The sequence below is a fragment of the Pipistrellus hanaki genome, assembly GCF_964339955.1.
Source record: "Pipistrellus hanaki genome assembly, chromosome: 5".
NCBI classification, from domain to species: Eukaryota; Metazoa; Chordata; class Mammalia; order Chiroptera; family Vespertilionidae; genus Pipistrellus; species Pipistrellus hanaki.
This window is the reverse complement of record NC_140507.1, coordinates 82,645,770-82,670,929: the sequence shown is the minus strand read 5'-3', so window position 1 is coordinate 82,670,929 and position 25,160 is coordinate 82,645,770. Positions and strand designations below refer to the sequence as shown.

Here is a 25,160-nt window from a genome sequence, read left to right as displayed (position 1 = left end):
AAATTTTATTTGAAGCAAGCTGTGACTTGTTTCAATATGTATTTCGTTTTCTATTTATCACCCACTTTCATTTAAGGCAGATGGGTTCTAGAGGTCCTGAAATGTCAGAAACAAAGAACACTAAAGAACAGCTGTAGCAACTCTCAGCATTGGGTCAAACTACAGCATGATGGAAAGGATATTACTGAAAAGAGCTTGAACAGGGCATTCTGAAAAATAGAGGGTACAAAACCTGGGCCGTGCTTATAACTCCAAGGGTTGGGTATGATGTTCTAAACTGTGAATCCAAGAGGTATATTATTATATATATTTGTTTATTGACACCATTTTTCTGATTTGAAGACACAAAGTCACTTTCAGTCACTTCCTTTTAATTTAATATTTATTTTCATTTTATATTCAGATGTCACATTTTCTACATTAAAATATAATCATGCTGACTCTCCCACATACATCCTCTGAGAAGAAAGTGAACTTTACACAACTTGAAAGATGGAATGCACAGAGAAGTTGCTATTGCACCCAACTAACAAAGAACACAGAGACCACACAGTGGACAAGGCGGAGTGCATAGAAGACAGCTCAGGGCTCACAGCAGGAAGGAGCAGGAGTTAAAAGTTTAGCTAAAGCTTTTAAATACTATCACTTGTGCCACAAGATTACCCTGAAGAGGCAGAGATGGGTCAGAAAGCAGGACCGAATAGGGGCTTTCCAAAGGCTGCTCTGTAACAATTTAACAGGTCCGTACACAGGAGAGCTTTCTCCCACACCGTGTCCTCAGCTTCTGGCTAACACCTCAGAAAAGTACACCAGTTAGCATGTCCGAATGTAGCATGGGTGTAGGTTTTTCTTTTCTTTATTTTTGCTGTACTTCCAACTCTTTCCAAGCAACAATTATACTGGTTATTTTAATTATGATTCCTCTGCTTGACAACCCAGTAAGGATCAAGACACGGCATCTCACTACCGTCCGATTAATGCCAGCTGTGCAAAAGCTGCAAGACTGTGTGCTACTCAGAGGGAGAGAGCACATGAACACACAGGAGGCCCAACTCCTTTTCTAATCTACTCATTAAATAGGAAAGAGCAGGCGGACAGTAAAAACCATCTGCTTAGAACAGCAGCTCAGACCTAGAGGTACACCACCATCCAAGCACAAATGCTCAGAGCGCTCTGGGCTCTTCTAAGCAGAGGCTTCTTTTAGTCCTGATCCTGCCTGATTTGGAGATCAAAGCATTATAGCTCCAGATAGTGATACTCTCAAGAGGGGGGAGAAGGAAGGTCTGAGAGACTCAAATAATGAGGACATTATTAGGCAACTAACTATCTCACTATTTACAAATACACATGAGTAAGAAAATTTCGCCTCCATCCCTGCAGCTACTTTAAACAAAGCACTGAAGATCCCAGTTTTCTGAGCAGGGAATATGTCTGTTAGCAGTTTAAGACATTGCAACACTGGCACAATATGTCACCTATTCTTTGTTTTTAATTACAGGGTAACATGGTAAACTCCAACACAAAAGTGGGGATGGGCAAGTGCAAAAGGAATCAATAAACGGAACCAGTATTACACAAGGGTATTGAGCCAACGATGAGACGGCAGCTAGTGCTTTGCAGAGTCCCGAGGGTAGAACTCGCTCAGGGTGCTCTGAGGGATTCTCTTCAGCATTTCTTTGGGGAAAATTCGGAGCAGCTGCCAGCCAATGTCCAAAGTCTCAAAGACAGTGCGATTTTCATAAGGACCTAATAAAAAATTGAGATTGGATGAATAAAGGCAAACTACTTCCAACTTACCAAGTTATTCAGGATGTATTCTGTTATATGACCACACTGGAAGCATGAAGTATAAAAAAAGAAGAGACACAGAGCAGTTAGGACTCCCCAGACTGGATGTGACTGAATGTGGAAATGAGGCCACAGACAATAAGCACAATTTTGAATCAGAGGAAAGAGAGAGGCCCATGGGCTAGAGACAGCAGGCAGGCAGTCGTGTGTGTGTGTGTGTGTGTGTGTGTGTGTGTGTGTGTGTGTGTGTGTGTGTTGGGGGGATGGAGGAGAGAACGAGGGACATGGAGGGGAGGGAGAGAAGGAAGAGAGAAAGGGAACTTTCTTGACAATTGGGTGGGGATCTAAATACTTTGGGCAATGGAAACCAAACTTAGTGTTGTGTCCAGAGGAGTGAGAAAAAGTTTCCCAGGAACAGAGACTGAATTTGAGATACTTAGAAAGGCCTACTGAGTACTTGAAAAGGTCAGTGGTTTTCAAAGTAGTTGTTGTTATTTTTTTAATAGCAGAAATCAACCTTATACAAATAAATCTCATTTCTTAACTAAGAAACCAGAGTGGCTGAAGTTCTGGATTCTTTTCTCTAGCAGAAGAATTTCATCTCTAACTTTTAAGGTATTAAGGTATACATTAAAAAACTCATATATTTTGGGGATTTTAATGTCAATAAAAAACTGACATTTATCATATAAATAGAAAAGTGTACAAATCCCAGTGTGTAGCTTTATGCATTATTCCAAAATGAACACATCTGTTCTAAGTGCCACTGAGGTCAGGAAGAGTATTAGCAGCGTTAGCAGGACTGGCGGGAGAAACGAAGCCAAGCAGCTTGAAACCCTACACTACATAGGCTATGAAATGAAAACCATTCTGGACTTTTTAGTAGAGGGACAATAAATAAAATTTATTCTGGCAATTGTATATAAGAGCTCGGGGAAACTGAAAAAGCTGGCATTTTGCGACCAGGGGTGATGAAACCAAAGGTGTGGACTAGGTTTTAAGACTCAAAGAGTGGTCAGAGATCAATAGCTTCAACATCACCTAGGATAATGCCCAATTACTGAGCTTGAGTAACCAGGACAATAGTCACGCCGAGGTAGACAGAAACTGAAGAGGGAATTGCTAGGCAGGTGGTCAGTTGGGTAAAACCTTTGCTGAGCCTCAGGGATGGTGGCATAAACAAAGTGTCCCAGTTGAAGATGTGGGATTAGGGCTTCAGAAAGAGGGTAAGGATCATACATAGCAATTCAGTCAATGCATAGGGGACAAGCCAAAGCTTGAGGGGCGGGGAGGAGGAAGGGGAGAGGAGAGGGAAGCACAGGCAACTACGCCTCTGGGAACATAAACAATTAAGAAGCAGAAAGATATATCAAAAAAAAAAAAAAAGAAGAAGATGAAAACAGATGGACCAGAAAAGTCCCAAATCCCCAACGCTAGCGAAGATGGCTGCGGAGAGGGTAGGAGGAAGGAGGTTTGCAATAGAAAGCAGTGGTAAGGAAGAGAGAAAATAAGGGGGGAGCTAAATAACTGGATAATAGAGATGAAGGCAGAGGGGAAGGAACCAGAGCACTAAGTACAAAGACACAACAGAGTTGAAAGACCCCCTTCTCTAATCAGAGGAAAATTATGTAGATACCAATGTAAAAATCTCAGACTGGGAAAGAGATCTTCAAAACTACATATGAGGCTGTTTATATTTGTAAGAAGAGTCATCTTACCCTGAGCAATGAAGTTCCTCTCAAACTTCTGCAGAAATTCCAAGTAAAGAAGATCATCTGAGGTAAGGGCTTCTTCTCCCACCACGGCTTTCATGGCTTGTACATCCTTACCAATAGCATAGCACGCATACTAAAGAGAGAAAAGATTGTATAAATGTTAATAATAATCTGTGCTATGTATGTGTATTTGCTTTAGGTGTCTTCATAAGAAAACACAGAAGGAATGTCACATTACTTACAAACACAATTCACATAAGTAAAACTCATGAAAGTATCAGAGGACTTTATTAGGTAGCAGTCTCACCTGGAATCTTCAGGCATGCAATAGACACTGCTACAAAAATACACTTCCTCAATGTGACAATGAGCTTACACTTTATAAATTATTTGAAAATCAGAACTCATACCATGGAGTAATCCATCTTGAAGTTCTATTCAAGAAAAACATTTGTGCTATTAGGTGTACCATTTCTACTATAATTAAAGTTAAAGAATCCTTTCAGGAACACTCCATAATTATTATTATGATTACTAATAAAAACTTAAAATGGGCTTTTGGCTTGGTTTTTTATTTAGAAGCTACTTTACATAGCATAAAACAAGTGTTTCAAGCATATGATTTTTAATCTTCGTTATCAGCATCCATCCTTATGAAAAAAAGATTGTTTGGTTCTAATGAATGTTTTTATATTATACTAGAGGCTCAGTGCATGAAAATTCATGCACTGGAGGAGAAGGGAGATCCCTCAGCCTGGCCTGCCCGCTCACAGTCCAGGAGCCCTCAGGGGTGGGAGACAACCCAGTGATCAGGCAAAGGCAATGCCCTCATCACACCTCTGCTGCTGCCACTGCCGGCAGTGCAAGCCTCCACCTGGCCCTGGGTGGCTGGGGAGCTGAGGGGACTGGGCAACACCATCTTGTGGCTGTGGGATGTGGCAATTAGCATATTCCCTCTTTATTGCCTGTGGGTACTGCCATCTTTGTGAGGGTGTGACAGTCAATTAGCATAGTCCCTCTTTATTAGATAGGCTATGAAGCCTATAATAAAATTCTATGTGGATGGGGAAAAGAAAAGTGATATGGGATAAAGATAAAAGGTATAAGATAGCAGAAAGAATAGATTAAGAAAGGCATTTACTTCTTTAAGCGCCATCATTAAGAAGATATACGTACCAGCTGGTTAGACACATCAGCATGATCCTTTCTGGTCATACCTTCCCCAATAGCAGATTTCATTAACCGTGACAATGAGGGCAGCACATTAATAGGTGGGTAAATCTTGGGTAGAATGAGAGGGGGAAAATTAGTACAAAATTCAAGCTGTACTGATAGTAAAGAAGCATTATTAAATTATATAAAACTGCTGCAGTTGTTTCGTAGGTGAGTTTTAACATGTTTTCCTGGTATGAAACTCTTTTTGGCATAATATTTCTTTTGAGAATCAAATCTAAAAACCTATACAACAGTACAAGATTATATTGAAAAACTGAATTGCCTACAGTATCAAATCTAAGTAGGCTTTTGAACTCTGACTCAAAATCACATACAAAATAATAATACTAATAATAATTCCACCTAAAAGTTGATCTAGTACAGAACCATCAAAAATTTGTTTTTGATTATTCAGCCATAAAAATAGAATAAAATCTTGTCTTTTGACAACATGAATTAATATTGAGGGATAATTATGCTAAATGAAATAAGTTAAACAGAAATAAGTACCATATGATCTGAGGTATCTAAAAACAAAAAACAAACAAAAAAAACCCACAAGTGCATGGATATAGAGAACAGACTGGTGGTTGCTTGAGGTGGGGAGTGGGGGTGGGTGGACAAAATGGATGAAGGAGGTCAAAAGATACAAATCTCCAGTTATAAAATGAACAAGTCAGAGGGATGTAATGTACAGCATAGCGAATACAATTAGTAAAACTGCACTGTAACCCTACCCAGTTTGGCTCAGTGGCTAAAGTATCAGCCTGCAGACCAAAAGGTCCTGGGTTTGATTCCGGTCAAGGGAACATATCTCAATTGCAGGCTCCTCCCCGGCCAAGGCCCTGGTTAGTGCACAGGCAGGAGGCAACCAATCAATGTGTTTCTCTCACATTATTTCGGTCTTTCCTTCTTTCTTCCACTCTCTCTAAAAATATCCTCGAGTGAGGATTAAAAAAACACAAACAAAAAACCTGCACTGTATTATATTTGAAAGTAGCTAGGAGAGTAGATCTTCAAAATTCTCATCAGAAGAAAAATAATTTTTAACTATGATGATGGATAGTTACTGGAATTATTTTGGTGATCATTTTGCAATATGTACAAATATTGAATCATCATGTTGTACAATTGAAACTAATAAATTATACCTCAATAAAAAAAAAACAGAAAAAAATGTTTTTGCTGTATTAATATGATTGGTAGATTATACCATTATGGAAGAGAATACCCAAAAACATTCTTTAAGACAACTGATTCCATTGTAAGGCACAATAAAGAAAAAGTGGAAATTAGTCACACCAGGATATTGTCATCAATCCTCATAATGTCATTGAAGGGTCTTTGACTTTAAGTAAAATGACATATAATGAAACTGGTTTTCCCATAGGCTGATTGATAGAAACAAGAGTTAAGTTCCTATGGCATCTCATCAACTTTAAAACAAAATGGTGATGCACAAATGTTATTCGAGAATTTGTTGTACATAGAAGTGACAAGTTACAACCATGTCAAAATCAATTTAAGATATTTTCTAAATAAATAAAAAAAATCCCAAGAGCAAAGTCCAAGTCACTAAAGAATAATTAAAGAGCAGATTTGTAAGTTTTACTGTGCCACCCAAATGTCAAATACCTGTCTGTTGTGTAGCTGTCTGTCCACATAGATCTGCCCCTCTGTGATATATCCAGTCAAATCAGGAATGGGGTGGGTGATATCTACCAGAAGAAGACATCTGATGTTAAAGTGTCATCTCATATAAACACACACACAGCATGTCAATCTGCATTACCTACAGCACTACCTAAAACTACGCTTGCTATCTATCTATCTATCTATCTACACTAATAAATGAGAAACATGCAAATTGACCATCACCACACTATGCCCACCAGTCAATCAGAATATGTAAATTAACCCAACAAAGATGGCAGTTATTTTGCATACCCAGACTGAAGACAGCGAAGAAGAAGAGGGAGGGAGGGATGGAAAGTGCAGGGTGGTGGTGGGAGGGAAGCCCACCTTGGTGTGCTTCGCTCCTTCTCTGCTTTGCTCAGGCCACAGGAAGCCCTATTCTTGCAGGAATCTTCCTGCCAACGGGCCTCTAGTGTGTATGTATGTATGTGTGTGTGTGTGTGTGTGTATATAAAATGTATAATATGCAAATTGACTGGACAGTGAATCGACCAGGGGGCTATGATGCACACTGGCCACCAGAGGGCAGACACCCAACGCAGGAGCTGCCACCAGACCGCAGGCCCTGATCGTCCAATGGGGGCCTGCCAATCAACCTTTTGGTCCCTCCCCAAGGGCAGCAAGCTCCGATTGCCCAATGGGGAACCAGGAACTGAAGGTGGGTGGTGGGGGACGTGAAAGAAGCCGGGTCCCTGGTTGCCCCACCAGTTGCCCACCAGAGGGCAACCAGCATCGGGCAGAGCCGGCTGCCAGCAGCCAGGGAAAATCAGCCCTGATCGCAGGCCAGGCCTAGGGACCGTACCCATGCACAAATTTTGTACGTTTGACCTCTAGTATAAAATAATTATCTGCGATAATTGGTAAGTTCTGTCTGTATGCTGTACCATGATAGCCACTAGCCAATTGCAGCTACTGAGCATTTAAAAAATGTGGCTAATATAACTGAAAAACCTTATGGTTTTTCAAATTTACCTAACTTCAAACTTTAGAATTTAAATAGCCAAATGTGGCTAGAGATTACTATAATGGACAGTTTAATTTATTTGGTTGCATCATAGTTAATTATGTGTTGGCACATGAGGTAAATTAGCTGCATCCATAAAAAGTACTATTTCTCCTACTTATGTGATCTCTCCCCAAAATATATATTTAAAAAATTCCACTTGAACACAAAGTTCCCTTGCAGAGATTGCCAATGGGATGTATACTGAGAGATTATTCCTAGCTTATAAGCTATTTCAACATGGGAAATATAGAGATGCTAGACAAGTAAAGCGACATGATGCAGGCAGCCCCAAAAAGGTCATACAAGTCAAGACATTTCTAAGTCTGCTAAATTACATAGAGTAATTTGTAGCTTCTTTCTTGGAACAAATAATTTCCATGGCAGAAGCAGTGTGGTGTGCCAGTCAGTGAATTGTGAATTCAGACTGCCTGGGTTCTAAGGCTATCACTTCCCAACTCTGACAGAGCACTTCACCTCCCTGTGCCTCAGATTAGAGAATCTATCTCAAAGTTGCTATGAGAATCAAATTAGTCAATATTTATAAAGCACTTAGAACAGTCCTCGATATAGTGAGTTTCTGAATATCTTCCAAAAGTGCCTTTTAAAAACAGAGAAAGGGACTGAAAGGCGCAAAGTCTTTGCCCAGGAGCCACGCTGAGCACCCACTAGACAGGCACTGCACTGTGTGCTTTCTCACAGAATAAAGGAAACTAAGCTTTAATCAGCCTCTGGTGGTGATTACCTGTCTCTAAAGTCTCGTGGCATTTATTATTTGTGCTTTTAACACTTAGGCCACCTTAAATTATTTGTGCACACACATAAGAAAATATCTAATTAGACTTAACAACTTACATTAGGTAAAGACCACAGTGATTTTTTAAATTATTTATGTCTAGACCAGTGTCCTACAAATAGCAGGCACTCAATAGTAGCCAGTAAATAAAAATTTAAAATTCTAATTATAAAGAACATTATTACTTTTTCTTCCACAAAAGGATAATGATAATTATGAGCAGTTTTCAAATGAAAAATTTTATTTAAGTACAAATTACTAGTTGATGCAAACCCTTGGAGGATAAACACTCAAAAAGGTAGATCGTCTTCTCTTAGCATCAAAGCCTTTACAAGGATTAGGCCTGCTATAATCCAAAACCAAAAACTTACCATCATTAGGCATGGTGAGAATAGGGATTTGAGTAATCGAGCCATTTCTACCTTCCACTCGACCAGCACGTTCATATATTGTGGCTAAATCTGTGTACATGTAACCTGGGAACCCTCGTCGACCAGGAACCTCTTCCCTGGCTGCTGAAACCTGACGGAAGCCAAGGAGGAGAGTATCACACAACATGGGATATGGAAAGCAAAGCTTTGTTTGCTTGAACATGCCAACTTAGAAAGTTGGAATATTATCTTTTTCATTTTAAATAGTCTCTACGAGATCATTTAGAAAAATCTAGTAACACAATTTCAAGTATTCTGCTGCAAAAATGCTGACAATTGGGACCAGACTTTTTCCCCCTGCTAAAATCATGTTGCCAAACCTCCAAATAGCTTACTAGAAGGAAATAGCTTGCAATTTTATAAACCAAAGGAAGTTAATTTTAAAACTAAGAGAACTGATTAGTTAGTTCACAAGCATCTTGCCATTTATATATGTAAGCTAAACCTGAAAAGGTCAAAAGGGAAGGAAATCTATACCAGGGGTCATTTGATGTACTTTACATTGATTATTTAATCCTCACAACAACCCTATGAGGAAGGTAATGTTGTTAATGTCAATTTGTAGTTAGAACCAAAGGTCAGATAAGTAATTGCCCAAAATCACAGAGCCAGGAGTCCATTCACTGCACAAAATAAGATTAGTAACAAATGGTCTTTCTCTTAGAGTCATGCATACTGGAATATAGGTATACCTATTAATCTACAATCACTAAAAACCCAAAACACTAAGGCCAAGTTTAAGTGCTTCCTTCAAAAGAGTGTGCTATAGCAGCGCCACTCAAAGTATAGTCTGCAGACCAGCTCTTACAAATGTGCAATGAGAAAATAAGGTAAGCATTTAGAAAACTTCAATGGCAATTTAAAAGAATAATTTTATGTCTGTTGAATCTAATAAAATTAATCTAGGCTTATAAATTATGTATCTTTTAATTTCACTTTTCTAAGACCGTATTTTCCGGCGTATAAGACGACTTTTGAAACGAAAAAAAGTCAACCGAAAATCGGGGGCAAAAGACCAAAATTGCACAAAAATTACCTGCAGATCTTGATGGCAAAGTAAGTCTTTTCTTTGAAGTGGGGGGGTGGTCTTATACAGCGAATATAGGCCTAAACCTAAGTTTTAACTGTAAAATTAGGGGGTCGTCTTATACGCCAGAAAATACGGGTAGTTCATTTTAGAAAAGGTATTAGTCTACGAGTGTATGGAGAGAGGGGAGTCCTCCACTAAAAAAACTTGGTAGCAGAGTGAGATTTGGTGATGGATCTCAGGCAATTTTAAGAAACGTTTTACACGCTTAAAAGTGTACCTTACTCAACATTTCAGTATCTTGCATTAGAACAAACACCCTAAACTTCTGGTGATAACACAAGAATCTTAATATTGTCCTAATTAAACACCAAGTTTTCTGAAGGCAAAGGTTCTGAGAACAGTGCTGCCAAAATATGGACTTTATCTATTCAAGTAGTAACATCATTAAGAATAAAATTCTCGAAAAGGTTAAAAATTAACAGTCTGGACAGAGACAGAATTCCTGGGAGAGTAACTGAAAAAAGAGCTTGCATCATTTATCATTTACTCTCTCTTAGGATCAAGTCTTAATTCATGGAGACAGTGACAGAATGATAAATAGGCTAATAATTTAAATGTTATCTATTAATTTTAACTAATGTGACATATAAGTTTTTAAAAATGAAAGAGAAATGAAAACTTGCAAAGGGACAAGATAACCCTGGAAATGAAGCCATTTTATTTAAAAAAAAAAATTTACCTCTCGAAGTGCTTCAGCGTAAGAACTCATGTCTGTTAGGATAACCAATACATGTTTCTCACACTGATAGGCCAGAAATTCAGCTGTGGTTAGAGCCAAGCGAGGAGTGATAATTCGTTCAATACTGAAATGGAACAGTAAGTCCTATGTCACTCAAATAAAAAGGCTAAAAACAAAAGAAAATGAGATTCTGGAAATAATAGTACAATCTCCCTCTAAATAAATTGAGATGGGTAAATCAATCATTACTTTAAAAGTTAAGTAAAGCAGCTACTTTATATATTTACATAATAATTTCTTACTTCTACAAAGTTAAATTGGTTATTTTATAATTTCTCAGAACTATATAGTTCTCAAAACAGAGAGAGAGAGAGAGAGGGAGAGAGAGGGAGGGAAGAAGGGAGAAATAGGGTCCAGATTCCTCAGTTAAAAGGAAAAGATCATTCACTGAGTACAAATTGTGTATTAGGTAATTTATACATATTATCTCATTTAATATACACAATAACCCTGTGAAACAACTATTATTTGTCACATTTTCTGGAAGAGGAAACTGAGCTTCAGAGCCTACATGATCTGCCCAAAGCCAAATAATTACCAAGAAGCACAACTGGAATTTAGATATAGTTATCTCCTTCTTAAGCCCATGTTGCTTTCATAACATTTTTCCTCCCTAGTCTTAGGTAGCATTTTGGACCTGAAGCCTGGATGAACAGAAAGAAATAGCTCTATTTACTTACGTAGGGTCATTAGCCAAGTTTAAAAAGAGGCAGACGTTGTCCATGGAGCCATTTTCTTCAAAGTCAGATTTGAAGAACCGGGCAGTTTCCATGTTTACCTAAATAACAATGACTTCATCAGTGCCGGGAGAAGAAACATTCTCAATACTATGTATTTCTGATGAAGACTAAGATATAGATCTCACTGTTCCTTCCTTTAAAGTTGTCAAGTACTCACACACATTTTTCACAAAAGCCAACAGAGTAAACAGCCTACTTTGGGCACAAAGAGAATTATTCTTACATTTCATAGTCAAATGCCAAATTTTAATCCTTAATTTGCCCAAAATGCTAACTTGCAACTTCTTTACCAAGAGATAAACTCAATGATACATGTGTAATTTCCTACACTATTCTAATAACATAAGCAATTAATTTTGTATTTCATACTAAACCAGCAAATATTTATACTTACACCCATAGCAGCAAATACAATTGCAAAATTTTCCTCACTGTAGTCCACTACGTCTTTGGATTTCTTTACCAAACCAGCCTGGCGACAGATTTGAGCTGCAATCTGATGAGGAGTACAAAAGCACTGAGTTGAAATCTAAAACAACATTTCTACAACAAAGTAACTTTCATCCTAATCTTTTTGAAATTTTAATTATAAATGAAATTGGAATGTTTTAAAGCAGCAGTCGCCAACCTTTCAGACCTCATGGACCACTGGTTGGTGATCGCTATTTTAAAGGACTTTATCCAATAAAATTATTTTGCAATTTGCATGCAAAAATTCCTAAGAGTAAGTAAAAAGAGAGCTATCATCCTATCTAATAAAAGAGAAACACGCAAATTGACCATACCTCCACCACACCCACCAGCCAATCAGGAACAAGTATGCAAATTAACCAAAAAAATAAGGTGGCAACCATGGAGCTGGAGCAAGCAGAAGGCAATGGAGAAAGCCAAGCTTCCCAACCCGCCTTGGCCTCCACTCAAGGCTATAAGGTTTTAATTATAAAATGGCAGTGGCCACGGAGCTGGAAAGAGCAGGAGGGTTGGGTTGCCCCGGGCAATGGAGGAAGCCAAGCTTCCCTGGCCTCTGCTCAAGGCTACAAAGTTTCAATTATAGAAGATAAATAGATTGAAGAGAATGCAGGCTAGGCTGAGGGACACACAACCTTGTGCACTGGGCATCTAGTCCTATATATAAAAGGCTAATATGCAAATTGTCCCCTCAATCGGGAGTTGACCAGGCCACAGCCCCTTCCTCCCCCTTCTCCCCCCAGCCAGCCCCCCCCCCCCCCCCCCCCCCCCCCCCCAGTTAGCTTCCCCCAATCAGGGCAGGCCGGTTAGACTCCACTTGTACAGGAATTTGTGCACTGGACCTGTAATTGGATTATATAAACAGTAACACTGGGGATTAACACATTAAGTGCCCAGCCTGTTTTGTCTTCCAGACAGATATAGTGTCAGTCATCGGTGACTGACTAGGTGCTTAACCCCTTTGGTTTCTCACTAATGTCAAGCATTTAGGAATTCTTGCTTGTTAAATTTCATACCAAACAGACCCCAATTCTCACCTCGTTGTGTGGTAAGCCAGCAGCAGAGAATATAGGAATTTTCTGCCCCCTAGCAATACTGTTCATGCCATCTATGGCCGAGATGCCGGTCTGAATCATCTCCTCTGGGTAGATTCGACACTGAGGATTGATTGGCTGGCCTAATGAATTTCCAAAAATTAGGGGGGGAAATTTTAATATGTCTGTACAAGAAGACTAAAACATATAAAGCATTTCTTTCTACTCTTAAAATATTAGTTATTTTCTGAAATCTGAAACTGTTTAGATAATTTTTTCCATTAGTCTTGATTAGACTCATGAAATATTGATAGTGGAACTCAAGTTCCTAAAGTGAAGTAGAGGTATAGCAAATAAGAGAGCAATGCTCAATGCCATGGCTTTATTATTTACATTCCTAATATAATATTAAGATATTTATATAAAACTTCAAGATTATCTCTAATCGCTTCTCGGCCTTTTGGCTAAGATCAAGTGTGAAGATTATCTCTAGTAAAAAATAAATTTATTAAATAATAAGTAATTAATTATGGAGTAAGTTGGTTATCAACTTAAAGTATTACAAAAAAATCACTCTCTGGCAAAGCTATAAGCTAGACAGGTAAAGGCCATTTTCCACACACAGAATCCCATTTACTGTCCTTACCCATGATGTCAAGGAAGTCTTCAGCCAGCACAACAGGACCTCTGTCGATCGGTTTTCCTGACCCATTAAATACCCGACCTGTAAAACAATAAGACAGTACAAGTGAACAATGTTATAAATATTCATCGTTTTTTAAAAGATTTTATGTAAACGTGCTGAAAAGGAAACAGATCTCTGCTCAGAATGAATAATATCAACTTACCAAGCATATCCTCAGACACTGGTGTTCGGAGAATATCCCCAGTAAACTCACAGGATGTTTTCCTGGCATCTATACCTGAAGTCCCTTCAAATACCTACCAAAAAAAGAGGGTAAAAGAAATTTAAATTTTGTCAGCCCTTATAAACTCAAATACATAAATGTACACTATTCTTAGTATCACAAACACAACCTCTTGACAAAAGTTGTTCATGAAGGACATCCAATCCTACAAACAACCTAAGAATTTTTTTTATATTTTTAAATAACTGTTTAATTTAAAAAAAATAAAGAATAAAAAGATGCATCAGAGACCTTAGGTGGCTCCACAAACCCTAAAAACTTTACTATCTGACCCTTTACCAAAATTTTGCTGACCCTTGCTCTAGATTACTTTGTAGGGGAACATGTTATTTGAGAAAAATGCATTTACTGTAAGCAGTAATATTAAAAACTAGGAATTATAGGAGACAATATAAAGAATCAGATTCTGTTTTGGTTTCATTCCATAAGCTTGAATAGGAATTATAGGAGACAATATAAAGAATCAGATTCTATTTTGGTTTCATTCCATAAGCTTGAATTCTGCTTTTCTTCTCTCTCCTTCTATGTGGTCATCTGCTTCATTTTATCCATTAAAAAAAAAAAACAAAAAAAAAAAAACCATTTACCAGTGAAGCTATTGGGCTAGAATCTAGAATATAAGTGGCTGACATCTGATAAGAAAACATGCAAAAATATTTTTTTCCTCCACAGACATACTTACTCAATGACTAAAAAAATCATGCAGTATTCCTTACATTTTTGTAATGAGGAAAAAGTTCAACTGGCCAGTTATTAAAATTATGCTTACCTGAACCACTGCTTTGGAACCACTAACTTCTAGAACTTGCCCACTTCTCTTCGTGCCATCTGGTAATGTCAAATGAACAATCTCAGCATATCTGGGAAACTAAGTAGAAAAAAATAAAATAAAAGGATCGATAACTAACTACAGGGTTAGAGGTTAAAGTTAGATTTAGGAGTAGGGTTAAAAACTCCAAAATACTCCATGTGCTCTACCTCCATCATAGCATGTATCCATATGCAATCCCACCACCTCCCTGACACACAAAGAGAGTTGATGACATCCTCAAGTAGTTTAAGTGCTTAAAATGCCAATCACTGGTATACACATTGGCAAACCAGCATAAGGTACAGAGAGAAGGGTCTTAAATTTGTGAAAACACAGCAATTAAAATATTTTCTTCTGTGTATATTTTTAAATTTTGATACTATAGAAAGAACTTACAAATAACCAAGTTCCCCCTCCTCAGAAGTGATGTTTGTTGTGTGTATGTGTGTGTAATCTCCTGCATGCACTGGAGGCAGGGGGATAAAATGCAATTAATAATCCTATTTAATCAAAGTGTAATATGCAAATTGACTCTTAAGGCAGAACAACTGGGAACAAACAGTGGCTATGCCATGCACTGACTACCAGAGAGCAGGCATTCAACGCAGGAGCCTCCCCCTGGTGGTCAGTTCGCTTCCATAAGGGAAGCACTGCTCAGCCAGAAGCCAGCCCATGGCTGGTCAGTGCAGTGACGGTGGCAGGAGCCTCTCCCACCTCTGCAGCAATGTTAAGCTGTTAGTTGGACATTCCCCAACATCTCCCGGGCTGCCAGAGGGATGTCTGCCTGCCAGCTTAGGCCCGATCCCCTGGGGAGCAGGCCTAAGTCAGCAGGTAGACATCCCCCGAGGGATCGTAGACTGCAAGATGGCACAGGCCGGGCTGAGGGACCTCCTCTGCCCCACCCACCAGTGCACTGAGCCTCTGGTGGCTATTATAATATGGTAACATTAACGTTCCCTCCTCAATCTAATTCTCCTAACCAGATATGTATTTCTTTTATCTGTTCTTACTATTTTAAATGCATGTTTCTAAAAATATAGTGTGGTTTCATTTATAAATGACAACATACTAAATATATCACCTTCTACCTTTTTTTCATTTGACATTGTGTTTTGGGTCTGTCATGGTAATACTGACCTTATTTTGTCAACATATTCTATTGAAAGATATACCACTATTTCATGTGAAAAAAAACATCTGCCAATTAAACTATGATAGACCATTGATTGTAACTTGATTTTGGAAAGGCTAACGTGAATATATGGTCAACTCAGAATTGATGTTAAACCAGATGTAGTGAAAATAAAATAAAATGACACAAAAAGAAGGACCTATGTAATACTTTCAACAATAAAGATTTTTTTTTAAATATATATTTTATTGATTTTTTACAGAGAGGAAAGGAGAGGAATAAAGAGTTAGAAACATTGATGAGAGAGAAACATTGATCAGCTGCCTCTTGCACACCCCCTACTGGGGATGTGCCCGCAATCAAGGTACATGCCCTTGACCAGAATCGAACCCAGGACAGTTCAGTCCGCAGGCCGACGCTCTATCCACTGAGCCAAACCAGTCAGGGCAACAATAAAGATTTTCAAAAAATCAAATTACACCATGTTTTATTCAGTTGCTCTATCAATGGAGTTCAAAGATGAACATTCTCCCATGTGTTCTTCATGTAAGTGTGCCTGACTTCCCCTAAGGCAGTGGTAAGCAAACTCATTAGTCAACAGAACCAAATATCAACAGTACAACGACTGAAATTTCTTTTAAGAGCCACATTTTTTAAACTTAAAACTTCTAATGCCATTTCTTCAAAACAGACTTGCCCAGGCTGTGGAATTTTGTGGAAGAGCCACACTCAAGGGGTCAAAGAGCCACATGTGGCTCACAAGCCACAGTTTGCCGACCACAGCCCTAATGTATTTGATTACTTAGTGGTGGGCTACACAGGCTGAGCCCATTTTCTGCCAAATTACTCTGCAAAGAACTATATTAATTTACAATCTCCCTAGTAGTATACAAAAGTATATTTTCCCTACATCTCTGCTAGCTTACATAATTACTATTAAACCTTAACTTTTGCCATTTAGCTAAGCAAAAAATAGCATCTTTTCAAATTGCATTTTCCAGATTCTACTAATATTGAGCAACTTTTCATGTTTACTGACAATTCAGACTTTATTTCCGATGACTGGCTTATTACTATCTTTTCCTCACTTTTCAACTGGATCTGCTTTTTCTTATTTATTTTTACGAGTTTATAGATTCTGGACACTAACTTTTTTGCAAATATATGTTCCAAGTCAGTCTCTTATTTTTTAATTTTGTTTATGGTATCTTATCATATAAAGTTTTAAAACTTTTTATGGAATAAAATAATTTGTCTTCCTTTATAATGTGTGCTGTTAAATGACTTCTTCTGTACTGTCTTCTAAAATAGGTTTTTTGCCGAAACTGGTTTGGCTCAGTGGGTAGACCGTTGGCTTGCGGACTGAAAGGTCCCGGGTTCGATTTTAGTCAGAGGCATGTACCTTGGTTGCGGGCGCATCCCCAGTAGGGGATGTGCAAGAGGCAGCTGATCGATGATTCTCTCTCGTCGATGTTTCTAACTCTCTATCCCTCTCTCTTCCTCTCTGCAAAATATCAATAAAATATATATTTTTTAAAATGATAAAATAAAATAGGTTTTTCATGTTCAGGCCTTTAATCCATCTGGATTTACTTTTGCTATGTAATTTTACCTTTCTCATTTTTATTCTTTTGCATATAAGAAGCCAAATGTCCTAAGAATATTTACTGAGTAGCACAAAATGTCTCCCACTGGCCTGTAATGTAGGCTTTGCTATTTATTAAGTCCAATTTTCTTGTGTGAGACAACTTCTTAATTTTGCTCCACTAATATACTTGCTTACTTCTGCACCAAATTTCTATTCTTGATTACTCTATCTCTAACTGATTTTGTTACCTGGGGAAAATCAACATCTTTGCTATCCTATCACTCATGAACATGGAATCTACACTTAAGGTTTTCTTTTGTCTTTCAACAGTTTTATAATTTCCTATAAAACATATCTATGAGGTTAGCAGCAGCAAAAAATTTTTTTTTAATTGTGCAGACAAAGGACCCTCAGGCACAAACAGAATCCACATTAGACCCAGTACTAGAATCCTGTCTTCTTACTGACATTCAGACCCAAGGAATGGCTTAAAAATCATACCATAAAACTTAAAGTATTCTCAAACAGGACTTAATGCCAGGTTTTAAGCTTCATAAATGGTTAAACAATGTTGGTGGTCCATTACCTTAACATGGTCCAAGATCACTAGTGGACCATTGACTCCGGATACTGTCTTGTATGCTGGAAAGAAAAACAGAAGAGCCCACTTTAGTCAAATAGAACAACAGCCTAAATTATCTCTCTGGGATTACAGGAAAACCTCTTTCCACTTTACCATACCTATTACAATATGGAGCAAACAGTTACAATTTTTTTTAAATTTAAAATTAAATATGCCTGTGTCTGTACAACTAACTTTTCATAACCTACGCACATCCAACAAAAAACATTTTGAATCCTTACTATAAATCACAATATTTTAAGAACCCAGGACACAAAAACAAAAAAGGCACAGAGGAACAGATTTCCCTCAAGAGTTCAGTTTTATATGGAGAAGGGGGTTGTTAAGAATCCTAACACATGTGCAGAGGGCTTGGGAAAGCATAGGAAAAACCTAGCTGTCATTCTCACCTTGAAAAGAAAAGGAAGACTTTGTAGAGGAGGTGGCACTTACCAAAGTAGACAAGGAAGAGGAGGGGAATACTTAACAAGTGACAAAATTCACAACGGAAACTGAGATAATGCAGTGTTGAGGTAAAAAGCTATCATTAAATGCTGTCTTAGAAACTATAGGAAAATTGCTTTATTAAGGAGGGAGTGGGCAATGGAATGAAAGACCAGAGGGTCAAATAAGGAAAGTATCCTTAAAAAAAAAAAAAAAAAAAAAAAAAAGTCAAATGTTACTGTCAGTTTAGAGGCTTATATTTTCAACTGGAAATTATGTCCTTGGAATAAAGTGCCAGACTGTAAGGTAGCTAATCCCAGGGCAGCTATCCTTCAACCATATCACACCTCACACAACCTGCCAAGTGTAATTGGAATTAGGTGTAAAACAGAACACTTCAGAGAGAGTAAGTCTTATATCAGAATCAACTAAATTTATAGTCAGAACAGCTGAAAACAAATAAAATAAATGAAGACTTAGTACAGGCCTAAAATAATTTCTAAGGAGCTGTCAACCAACTGGGAACTTTTCACTTGCTTGATTTCTTATGGAGTCTCACAGAGATTTCTGGCACAGATGTAGTCTCCCAGGAACGAGGAAACCATGTAATAACCTGTCAGTTCACCCAATAGGCTCCAGAACTCAAAAACACAATGCCAGTACCCTGGTAGAAACACGGCAAGTAAGCAGGCCTCTTGGCTTTCATACTCACAGGACATTTAAATCCTGACACCAAATATTTGCTTGAGTACATCTGTAATTATAATTATCTCACCAGGACTCCAAAATGACTTTTTTTTTTTAAAACTGTAGACAAAAGGCAAGTCACAAATTTAAAAAGTTAAGTTCCTTGAGTGGATGATAATGTAAAAGAATAAGTCATTCCTCAAAAATTATTAGAAAGACCCCAAGTGTCATATTTTCTGCTACTTTTATAAAAATCCACTCCATCATTTTAAAATAATCTAATACTCATAAAAATAATTCCTAACCCTGAAAAATTACCCATTGTTCTCATTTTAAGAGTCCAAACATTCTATCAGTGACTTCTAAAATTGCTATGTGGAAAAGCAAAGTGAGCTACTTTAGAAACAGGTTATCTTAGAACCCAGTTTTAAAAAATACAGAAACAGAGACCTTTTCAAAATTTTCACCTAAATATTTGGGGATAAAGGGAGTGGACTGGTTAGGAGGCATGATCTAGTTTTGAGATTTATAGACAAAGGTAAGCAACAAAACCCTTCAGATTCTGAAAGTCTCTACCTTTTGAACAAGACTTGCACCTCCTTTGAACTTCTAACCTCTATAAGAATGTTTCAGAATCTCATGTTTAAATTTAAGCTCATTCAAAATTATGAAGTTTTGCCAGTCACGAGCAAAAGCATGACCAAAAAAAAAAAAAGCAAAGAAACACTAGTCATTGCTTTTCCTGGAAACAGTGAACAAAGCTGACTTCTACACAAGACAAGGTTTCTACTTCATCAAGAATCTCTAAATTTGCAACAAATTTAATTTTCAATTATAGTTTACATCAATATTATTAATAGTTTCAGGTGTACAGTACAGAATTATGTATTTTGCAAAGTGTACCCCCCCATATTTCCAGTACCCATCATACAATAGCTATTACAATATTATTGACTATATATCCTATGCTGTACTTTACATACTATGTAGCCTTTTAAAAAGCCAGTAACCATTTGAATTCATTAACACCAACACTAATAACTCCTTATAAGAAATTCTCATTTAATCTCCATAATAGGGCTATGAGTTAACTATTATTCCAAGTTTTAGAAGAGAAAAATGACTCTCAGAAATTAAATAATTTGCCCAAGCATCTGAATTTATATGGTCTGGCTCCAGAGTCATTTCTTTTTTAACTCTGACCTGCAGTTCAAATTAAAACTGAACTGCTTTTTTTTTTGGTCTGGTAGACTCGTAATTATTTGCAAGACTTATGTAGCTATAGCACTCAAAATAATTTCATGACATCTGCATCTTTAGCTATTAAGAAGTAAGTTATTTTTACTAAACGCACTGCCCAATGATTCCCTTTGTGTTCATATTTTGTCATTACTGGAAAACAATCTGTCTTCAATGGAGTGTAGCCACTGGAGAGTTTAAGCAGAGGAAAGAATCTAATGGAGACGCTTCAGCAGTTTTCCCTCACTGGAAAACATAAAAAACAACAGACTACTTCAGATACAAATCAGAGGTTAAGCAACATGCTTGGTTTAAATTAAACAACACAACAAAGTAAACTAGTAAGTGTTATAACCCAAACTAAGTGAAAAACATTACCAAACAAAAACGTGGAAAGTACATCAGACTTTTACAGAGCTTCTTTATTTTATTTTTTAAAAATATATTTTATTGATATTTCACGGAGAGACAGAGAGCCAGAAATGTCCATGAGAGAGAAACATCGACCAGCTGCCTCTTGCACACCTCCCACCGGGGATGTGCCCGCAACCAATGTACATGCCCTTGACCGGAATCGAACCTGGGTCCGCAGACCGACGCTCCACCACTGAGCCAAACCGGCCTCGGCTACAGAGCTTCTTTAGAAAAGTTACCTTATTTCAGCTCCCTAAAACGCTGGGAGGTAGGCAAGGTTGAAACACCCACTCTACACTTAAACGAAGGCTCTGAGAAATGTGTTAGTAAGTGGGAAAGCTGGGATTAGGACTGGTTTTTTGTTTTGTATGTTGTTTTCCTAATTCTAAAGTTGGTACCCTATGACCCCATAAGATTTCTGAACTCAGTCTGTAGTATAATTAAAAAATATGGAGATGACCCAGTTTCAATCACTTGGACTACAAATAAATATTAGGAGATAATTTATATACAAATTATAGCTCTTTCCTATAATATCCAAACTATTTCCAAAAAAAAAAAAAAAAAAAAAAAAAAAAACAAGCAGAGAAAATGCTATCAAGCATTACCTTTTATCTCTCAAAATATTTCTAGCTTTTCTCACCATTATCATTAACAGTCCAAAGCAGAGATAACAGTTTAGAGTAGGGCTGCCAAAGACATTACCTGCTCGTCAAAAAAGTAAAAACCCATTTACAGATTACATGGACATTTCTATTTACCAAAATAATGGCCATTCTTCTCCTGAAAATGTCCAAATGAACAAGAATTTGGGTCTGCAGGGGTTGATCAGAACTCCTGACAACACAGCAGATATGTTTACATTATACTAGAGGCCTGGTGCACAAATTCCTGCACCAGTGGGGTCCGGCTAGCTCGCCCTGACTGGGGCCCATCAGACCAGGTTTGAGGTGGTAGCGGGGAGTGCTTGGCCTGCCAGCCCTGCCCCCTGGTCGAACTCCTAGTTGAACTCCTGGTTGAGGGGAAATTTTGCTATTAGCCTTTTATTATATAGGAGGATACCAAACACATTTCACAACCAACAAGTCACATCTCTGATTTGGAACTATCAAGCAGGCAATATATATTCATGGGTAACATTTAAAACCAAAGTCTACAAAGAAGCAGGTTTTGTCAAATGACATCCTCTTTCTCCTGCAGGATATGAGATTATTCAGCACTACCACCACTTAATGATTGTGAAACTTGTAAAGAGAAAATCCACACCATTGCACAAGAGACCTAGTCCTTCAGCCTCCACCTTATTACCAAATCAAAAACCCAGAGCAATCATCTTCCATTGTGCAAGGGTATATACCCACACCCTGAGCAGTGGGCATTGAGGGAGCGGTTCTAGAAAAAGCAGGCCAACGATTTCTTTATTTGACCTGCCTGGGGCTAGCTCTGCTGTGTGATGTAAGAAACATAAGGTAAGTTAACTTAGCTAGGGTCTCAAGAACAGTAAAATGTTTCACTTCCAAAAGCTCGCTCTATGTTATTGAACCTTGCTCAAAGTTTAAAAGAAAATCAGGTTACCTTTCCCTGACTTTAGAAATTCAACTAAAGTGCTCGAGATTATATCAATCCTGCACATCTTGTTTTCCATTTCTTGTGAACAGCCCCATAATCCTGAAATTGTTTTAAAACAGGACCCAATTTGCACAGTGTAATTGCTAATATTTACTCCACTCCTTCCTTTAAAAAGCACATTAAATTACTATACTGTATCACCGAACATGGTATCATCATTAATTAGAAAAAATTAATCAATATTCACAAGCAATTAAAACTATTAACTAGAATCAAGAAGGTGGTAATGCAGGAAAAAAGGTATTATGCAAATGTGATTAGCTGTTACCCTAAGAATGATATCATTTATGCTTTTTAGAATAAACCAGACACAGAGGGAAATTCAACTCAACCAAGTATCCCAATTCCTTACTCTACCTAATTCCATCCAGGTTAAGAATCTATCCACCAAACCATTAGAACAAGGGGTTTATATGCAAGTTATACAACAAACTACAAGACAGGGTAAATACTTCTATGTATCAAGCACTGTGCTAGGCACTGAGGATACAAAAAGGATTCCTGACCTTTAAATCTAAAGGTTGAGTTTTAAGAATTACGTTGCAACACTTCTGTCAGGAGAACTCTCACCTGCAGTTCTCCAGTCACTGGCTGGGCATACAGAACACAGAGATAACTGCTCCTCTCCTCTTCAGGGCTCACAACCTTCATCATAAACTCTCGATACAACATTATTTCAGTTGATACTCTCTGAATTGATACTAAATGAATAATTATATGTAAACTGACTATTGCTCCCTTATAATTTTTTTTCCTACAAGCATCATTAATGCCTCTCTCTTCTACCCAAAGCAAAACACACAAATGCAATTCCTAAGGGAATTTGTAATTGTTAGTTATAAACTTATGGTTAAAGTCCACATTAGAATGCAACACCTGTCAATTTCCTGAAACATTTATATCAGCTCCTATAAACCCCCCAATAAGCATTCAGCTCATTCCCAGTGTAAAAAGCACATCTCAGGCAAACCATGGAATCCAGGGTTTTCCTGCCCTCACACTGCAGTGCTGTCACATGACCCAGTGACAGATCAGGATGGGATTAGTCAGGCAGGAGAAAAACCCTCCATCTGCAATTCTTCTCAACCAAGGAGCCACCCACAAACAGGAACTCTGGCAATTAACCAGTGCAAATATGGTCCTGCCACCTGGGGAAACATCAGGTGCTTTCCCAAGTTTTGAGTCTATTTCCAGGGCTCATCCCCAGTTCCTAAGAAAGCCGGGAAGAGAGGTCTGAGGCTACACAGCGGTACTGCTTATTAAGCAAGAGCCATTTCTGGTTCATTAAGGCCTTTTTACACACAGCAACGCTTACACATGCCTATGCATTACGCGTTATATAATATGAGCAAAAGATGTTTGGTTTCCCCAAGGCCGCCTTTCACCAAACCAAGTTGGCTTAACTGGCCAGTAGCTGCAAAGGTACAAATAAAAAGGCCTTGCTAGAATGAAGAAACGTGGAATTTCAGTTTCCTGCTCTGCCCATAATTAGGTGTCGGAAGCCTGGCAAGCCCTGTCCCTCCAGGAACCTTCGGTTTCTCTGCTGTAAAATGAGAGGGTTGGGCTAGATAAGCGGCAGGGTACTTTTCAGCTCTCGCGTTCTGCGATAGGGAGGTGTCCTGCGGCCGAACAGCCTCCCCCCCACCTCCACCGAGCATGTCCCTCCGGCCACGGACCGACCTCCATCCCTGAGAGGCCGAACCGACCACGTCAGCGGCGGCACCGCATCTTCGCCCCGAGGTCCCCGCCACCGAGCGCAGATGGACAGGGGCGTTCCCTCGACCCCTACATGTCCAAAGCGAAGGTCAAGCGATGATTGAGATGGAGGGACCCGGAGCGGCCTTCCCACAGAGACACAAGAGGCAAGTGCCTAGACGGCCCCAGCCCGGGGGCGCCGGGGAGGGCGGAGCGGCCGCCAGGAGCCCACCAACCCCGGGAGGAAGTCCCCGCAGCAGCGCTTTCCCGCACGGAAATGTGAAGCCACTCAGGTCTTTTTCTAGAGAGAGACGTGCGGGCGAGAGGAGAGGGGGACGCGAGAAGGAAAGATAAATCCTCCCCCCGCCCGCCCCAGGCGCTGGCTAAGCAGGTGAGTAGGAAGGAGCAAGGGGCTGGGCTAAGGAGCAAAGGCAGGATCCATCTTGCTCTCTGATACTCACTGAGGCGAGGCTGGGACAGGTAGTTCCGACTCGCTGCCATCGCCTGCTCCCAAGAGCCCGCCCCCGCCCCGGCCCCACTGGTGGGCACGGGCATCTCGGGTGCGGCCCCGTTCACAATCCCCCGCATCACTCGCAGCGCCATCTTGTCTCCTCCGTCCCGACTGGCCCCGCAGCGGCGCCGCGCAGGCGCAGATATAGCGGCGGCGGCCCGCGCCCCCGGCCCCGCCCATGCGCGCTGCGGCGCCTCGGCTTGGCCCCGCCCCCCTCGCCAGCGCGAGGCCCGCGGCCTCGTGACTCGGGATCCGCGTGGGCGGGACTGAGCCTGCGCGCCGGCCAGAGGGAGCTGACCAGCGTGCTGGGGGGAGGGCGCCCAGCCGGGGAGAGGGAAGCAGAAGCGAAAGAGGGACCCAGGGAGAAAGGCAAGCTCTCAGGGAGAAATGAGGAAAAGGGACGCATATAAAAGGGTGGAGGAGGGGGAGGAAAGGCAAGTCCGTGCAAGAAAAGGTCAAATAACGTCCATTTTATTTTATTTTTTATTTTTTTAATATATATTTTATTGATTTTTTTTACAGAGAGAAAGAGAGAGGGATAGAGTTAGAAACATCGATGAGAGAGAAACATCAATCAGCTGCCTCTTGCACACCCCCTACTGGGGATGTGCCCACAACCAAGGTACATGCCCTTGACAGGAATCGAACCTGGGACCCTTCAGTCCGCAGGCCAATGCTCTATCCACTGAGCCAAGCCGGTTTTGGCAAACGTCTATTTTATAATGGCATTTCATGATGTTGAATG

The 25,160-nt window shown here is 39.4% G+C and overlaps 1 protein-coding gene across 1 annotated transcript; it reads right to left on the bottom strand.

Moving 5' to 3' along the window:
• Positions 1-364: 364 nt before the first annotated feature.
• ATP6V1B2 (ATPase H+ transporting V1 subunit B2) lies at positions 365-24,549 on the bottom strand. Its single transcript, XM_084883798.1, has 14 exons — positions 24,366-24,549; positions 17,761-17,816; positions 14,413-14,511; positions 13,563-13,656; positions 13,361-13,438; positions 12,718-12,857; positions 11,607-11,708; positions 11,153-11,250; positions 10,413-10,536; positions 8,584-8,734; positions 6,354-6,436; positions 4,680-4,784; positions 3,507-3,636; positions 365-1,746 (listed from the first exon to the last, which is right to left on the bottom strand). The coding sequence occupies exons 1-14, from the start codon at positions 24,505-24,507 to the stop codon at positions 1,607-1,609; spliced, it is 1,542 nt and encodes a 513-aa protein (XP_084739924.1). The 5' UTR covers positions 24,508-24,549; the 3' UTR covers positions 365-1,606.
• Between the last annotated feature and the right edge of the window lie 611 nt (positions 24,550-25,160).